Source organism: Nipponia nippon, unplaced genomic scaffold (assembly GCF_047370975.1).
Source record: "Nipponia nippon isolate SJK-2023a ecotype South Korea unplaced genomic scaffold, ASM4737097v1 scaffold_2, whole genome shotgun sequence".
NCBI lineage: Eukaryota > Metazoa > Chordata > Aves > Pelecaniformes > Threskiornithidae > Nipponia > Nipponia nippon.
In genome coordinates, this window is record NW_028262336.1 from 41,607,671 (window position 1) to 41,613,873 (window position 6,203).

General features: G+C 36.9%; 1 protein-coding gene across 4 annotated transcripts in view; it reads left to right on the plus strand.

The window, feature by feature from the left end:
* TAB3 (TGF-beta activated kinase 1 (MAP3K7) binding protein 3) overlaps nucleotides 1-4,626 on the plus strand; it is a 48,191-nt gene extending 43,565 nt beyond the window's left edge. For all 4 annotated transcript variants that reach the window (XM_087757484.1, XM_087757486.1, XM_087757483.1 and 1 more), the window contains one exon: nucleotides 23-4,626. In XM_087757484.1, coding sequence (XP_087613610.1) covers nucleotides 23-171 — 149 coding nt within the window. In that variant the 3' untranslated portion in view covers nucleotides 172-4,626. The remainder of the gene's footprint in view (nucleotides 1-22) is intronic.
* Nucleotides 4,627-6,203: the final 1,577 nt, after the last annotated feature.

The window sequence follows — 6,203 nt, forward strand, 5'->3', positions numbered from 1 at the left end:
GTTTTCCTTTGGCTTTTTTTAGAGCATCAAAACAGCTCCAAACAGACTACACGGACTCAGCCAAGAGATGAAGACTTTGAAGGGGCTCCATGGAATTGTGATAGCTGCACCTTTCTAAATCACCCAGCACTAAATCGCTGTGAGCAGTGTGAAATGCCACGATATACCTGAAAATCAGGAAGGGGCTGCATTGGGTTGAAAACAGGCTCTCAAGCTGACAGCTGTAGGAGAAGGAAACATGGGGAACCTTTCAGTCCATCTGCCCGGCCTTTGCCAGTCAACAATCTTCATATTGCAAGGGGTGGGAGTAATGTGTTAAGATGTTTCTGCTTGTGCTACACTAAAAATAAATAAATTAAGGGTGAAATTCTTATCCCATTGCAGTGAGCAAAGCAGAAAATGAAACCTGAAAATGTAAAAGGATTAATTTTGGGAAGAATGTATACAGGAAAGCAAATAACTACTGGTGTTTAGTCCTGTGGTTATAGTTACTGCTTAGTGGCTCTAAAAAAAAAATATACTGTTTTGTTTTGGTTTTTTTTAAAAAAAAATTATAGGACTCTTAGTAATGGTGTGAAATGTTACACTTAACCAGAAAACCTGAAGAGCCAGAGCTGACTTAACCTGGCCACAGCTAGCTGGAAAACAAAGGCTCCCTGTGCTTCTAGATTGTAAGCTACTGAAAAAGGAGACAGGTAAATGCAACGATAAATTTTGCAATGTATAAAAAACCAAGGAGAAGGGTATTTGTAATTGCTGCTTTTTTTCAGGGTAACTTATGTCTACAAAAAATTGCTGTTTGAAATAGTAACCTAAGGTGACTAAATGAGATACTGTATGAGTGTTACAGAGAGTTTAATCAGAGGTAATTTTTTACAATCCCTTTTGCTTGTACAGTGCTCACCTGGCTGTGTCAACACTGGTAATAAACTAAGAATGAATTCTACCATATTACAGATGAAAATACTGCTGCATGCTTTCATTAGGCTGTCCTGTTTCAAAGCTAAAAGTATGCTTTTATATACAACAATCTTCTAAGCCTGTGCTCTGTAGCAGCACAGTGACATATGCCAAACACAGACTACTCCAAATTCTGTTTTGAAGACTTGAGCTCAGCCGTGGTTGTGTATGAGAAGAGTTTGTACCCAGTTCCTTAGGCCTTTTCAACTTCCAATTTGTGAAGAATTCATGATGTTTACAGCACAGAAGGTACTTTGTGCCCCAGTTCAAAGTTAGCTGAAAGATAATTATTCAATTAGCTCTTCAATAAAGGTTTATTTGCACATTGTTAATAAACCAGCCTGTATAAAATAGCAGATGCCAGATCCTGAAAAATTTCACACTGCATTCTTTTTATTTTGGTCAGGAAATATTTGCCATAGGTTGAAGAATACAAGACTTACAACTGAAAATCATACTGGTACTTTTATGCATATGATACACTGTATTATAAAGGTGATGTTCAATTTGTTTGAATGCTTCAGGTTGCTGTAATAAAGCACTCAATACTTGTGAAACCGAACTTGGGTTTGGGCAGCTGAATGATTGTGTTACACAACTGTGCGACTGAGTAGGATGTGTACTGGTCAAAAGCTGGTACAGTGCATTTGAGTTTTTATGGTATAACTTTGTCAAGATTCAGAGACACAACCAAGCACGTCAGCTGAGTTATGGTAATAGACTTTGCAACTGTGAGGCAAAATGTGCTAGCTAAACCTTACTAGAAGAGATTTAAACTACTTCATTTTAAACTGTTCTTAGCTCACAGCAGCCACATCCATATGGTCAATTACCACAATTCACTTGATGTGTGATAACATGTTAAGCTGTGGTAGAACAATCATGTGTCTGAATCCTTATTTAAAATCAAGCAGCGTTTGTAAGGGGTGGGTGGAGGAAAACTCATCTTGACTGCGTTGCTCAATCTGGTGTCTTCTCGCCCTGCAGTTTACAAAGATAACAGTAAAAAAGAAACTGTGATCTTAGATGAGGAACCAATATTTTGTCTGGCATTTTTCAATATGTTCTTGCACTAATTAAATCTTCAGCATAATTTTAAATAAGCTAAGAGATCTCCAGCAATCAGTGTGCACCACTGATGAGGAAAACAAAGTCAAAGGCATCAGATCTAGGTCCTCTCCCTTCCCCTCCGTTCCCCTCCCTTTTTATATTACTGTGTGGGGAGCTCATCACATGTGGAAAGGGGTAAAAAAATTACTGTCAAATGAAGTTAGAAGGGAAATATTAATTTTGTTCATGTAAGTGGACAGTCTGACAAAACTGAGATAACTAGAAAACAGAGGAGCAGAAGCATTATATCTAGGATAAGCAGTACCATTGCTGTTATCAGCTATATAATGAATTACTCAAAACAATACCAGTAACTTCATGACTTTTCTATTGTGATGCCTTTGCCTTTGTATTATTTCAATTTTCTGTTCATTTGTACTTCTGTTGAAGTTCTAGAAGGATTTGTTTTTGCTGGAATTACAAAATGATAGCAACTGAAATGACAGTCAGCAAATGAGAGTAGGTGTGTCATGCATCAATACAGTTGTGCCATTTTCAGACAGAATAGATGCTACTTTTGAAGGCGGGGGGGGGGGGGGGGTGGGAATGCATGCGGTCCAATAATTCCCTGAACTGTAATGACTATAAATGGAAACTTGCTAATCTTAGTCGTAGCTTCACCAGAGGAAGAGAAGGAAGGCTGCCATGACAGCAAGAGACTTTTTCGAAGACTGAGTGCTGTTAAATTGCAAATTAATTCCTACCGATAATTTCACTGCAGTTTTTCAATTACTCTCATTTGTTGCTTGTACAAAAAAAAAAAAATAACCTTCTGATGTATTCTTTTACTTGTAAATGCCCATACTCAAACATTAATGGTGAAGACTTTACATGGTGCTTGAATATTTTTAGTTTGTTAGACTGTAAATTGTATTTTGAATATTGGAAGATTCATTTTCCTTCTGAAAGCAGGTGACGCTGTTCACACCCCAACTGAATTGTAGATTATGCCAAAAAGATTGGTTTATGTAATATTTATTGAATGCACGTAAAACCCTAATGTCAGCTGGCATACAAAATGCACTGTATTGTATAAAACGTGCGTGTGTGTGAATGGTGGGATGCTGATGCCCTTGTGTTGAGTTAATGCACTACTTGTGTTTTCTTTTTTCTCCTTAATGACTGAGCTTTCCCTCAACCGTGCTACTAGAGTGGTAGAGTTTGTAACTGACTTGGACATTCAGATATTCAAAATTATTTCACTGTTCACTGAAATTTTATAAAGCTTATTTTGTATTTACTGTGCTATTAAGATGAATTCCCTTTAATTATAGAATACTACTGTAGTTCCTTAAAAGTTTATTTAGAGTGGGGCTTGCGGAAAATGATTCAGATCATAGTAAACCAAAAGAAATCCTGAACTATGGATCTACTTTTAATTTGATGTAATTATTAGTCTTGTTTGGGTGAAGAGGAAAGGGGTGGGGAAGTGAAGCAAAAGGAAGTACTTCGTAAAATGTAGTCTTAGATTGAATTGTGTATCTGTGTGTCTGTGGTATGTGTGTGTTTCCCTTGAAAAATGGGAGGTGTGGTGAAAAGGTGTTATAATTCTTAAAAGAGCTGGTCTCAGTACTTTCTGGTTATGATATGCTACTAAATAACTTTTTTTTTTTTTAAAAAAGAAAAACTTTCTTTCGGTTACTTTATCTGTCCCAGTTATACATCTCTCATTTCAATTTCTAAATACTTTTACATTTAATATTGATTGTAAACCCCCTTGAAACTGAAATCAAAATACTTGAGTTGAAATGGGGACAAAACAAAATAAAAACAATAAAGAATGTTTTAAAAAAGAATGTGAGAATATTAAATATATTAAGAACAAGCTTGTCATCAGGATGATAGTTTCTGTTTTAAAATTCAGTGGTATACCCTAGAATGTGAAAATGACTATCCTGACGAGAAGTGGACATTTGGACATAAACAATTCATCAGCTTGTTTGGTACCACAGAATTTACGTGCTCTGTACTACAGTGACTCTAAATCCCATAGAGAAAGAAGACATGCACAGATATCACATCTCATAGTCAGTACTGTCTCTATGTGCTGCTGCATTTGTTTCGTTTCAAAATGTCAATATTATATGAAGCTAGCCGTGACTGAATTTTGCCAGATTTCTTCAGTTTGGGGCTTTCATTGCTGTTTATGTCCATAAATATTAATGCGAATATTTTTCTTGGTTTTGAATGATCAGAAATCGATGGAGTTAATGCAATATTATAATCCTGGATTTTCAGTACCTTTGAAACCGATTTTAAAAAACTGTGTTCTTGAAACTTATTTATTTATGGTGGCACCAGTGTATCTAATCCATATTTCCTGCTGTGTGAAACCCTGTTAAATTTTTTCATTAAAAAAGAAGACACGATCTTGTTTAATCCTGTATATATGGTGTCTACATTCTAGATTTGTGTATGCTGTGAATGAACTTATTACTAAGAGATGAAATTGTATAAAAGCATTCAGAGGCTATGCATGCATGGTACCTCCAGAAAGTGCATACTCCGAGTTGCAGATTCCTGCAAAAATAAATTAATAAAACTAAGCAAACATCACATCCTGCATTTGTTCTTGTATGTAGTAGGAAACATTTAAAAAATACAGCCTTTTGCTTTCATAGTCCGATTGTTTCTGGTCTTCCACTTGAACCCTTAGCTATAGCGGATTTGTTTCAGGGCTTTTGGGGGCTTTCTTCTTGGTGATCAATACGATTCTCATTGGGCAACTGCTGAACATTGAACTGGGGTCCAAATCCTGTTCCTGTGGATGCGGACAGCTTGTATAAGTAGGAGTCCCATTTAGACAACTGCTATTCTGTGCAGCGTCTGGGGTAGAAACAGGACGTGGGAGGTTCAGCGTGTGAGGTTGAGCTCATCGCTTCTCTTGTTTTTGAGGGGAAAGTTGTTACTACAGGAGTAGCTTTACCTACGGTAGCAGATGATCACCTTTTGTTTGTAGTCTTGATTGCAGGCATTCCTGCTTATCCTCAGTGTTGAGTATCTAGATTACAAGAGTCCATCTTCTGCTATAACCTCTTACAGAAAGGCGCTGCTCTGCGAGAGGATGGAGAATTTGAAATGCATAAATCAGTATGCCGGCAGTTTCTTTATATTAGTATGTCTTCTCAATTGTCTTGATTGTATCGGCTCACCATAATCGAAAACTTGAAAGCTCTGTAGCTGTGCTACAGCTGTATCTTGTTCGCTTATGGCTTCAGTCATTAAACGCATTCTGGCCTAACAAACCTACTGCAACTTTGGTTTTGAGCTTTTGTCAGCAAATGTGTAAGAACTGAGTTTTGCATTCCTTTTGCTAAATTAAATTTATAAAAATTTCAGGATAGGTTTGTATTTTAATAAAGCATTTAATTCTTTCGCTTTAGGAATCAGTGCAATTGAAACTTTCAATTTTCTAAAAGTAGTTTCAAAGCTTTAAAAAAAGTTTAAATATGTTAAGGTACCTGTAAAATATATTATGCTAATGGAGACCATCCAAAGCCAAAAGACAGTAGATCTAACAACTGACCCTGGTCACTACTTTGTTGTTGTTGTTTCCCCAAAGTCACGAGGAGGAGGATCTGCCTGAAGCAATCGCATAAAACTAATTGATTTATTCATAAGAATTGCTTGGTTTTGACAATACTGCACCATGTCTTAAGCCTGTGGCCCTTAGAGAGAGGACTCGTCTTGTGATCTGGTAAGTGTTCCAGGAATCAAGTGCTGCTACTTCTGATCAGTCAAGATGACCCATAGTGCTGGGTAAGTACTGTATATTCTTTAATTGCACCCTCTCTGATGGTAAATACACTTCTTGGAAGGAGGTGACTTAGGTAAGAAGTTTCACCTAACAGCTGGGCTCAAATGGTTGGGTATTAAATGGGTTACCTGGTGTTTGTGGAAACCTTGTAAAGTTGCTAGAGAAGGGGGTATGTTAATTTTTCGATAGAGGGTCTGTGACTGTGACATGTTCTAGTTCGACAGTAAAAACCAGGGCAGGCCCATAAAAGCCTCTTGCAGGAGTGACGCTGTATTTTACAAAATATTCTTTCTAGAAAACAGTAGTGTTTTGATAAAAAAAAAAAAAAAATCATAAAAACTCTACTCTGCAGATAATTTATTTCCAGTTAGGCAAG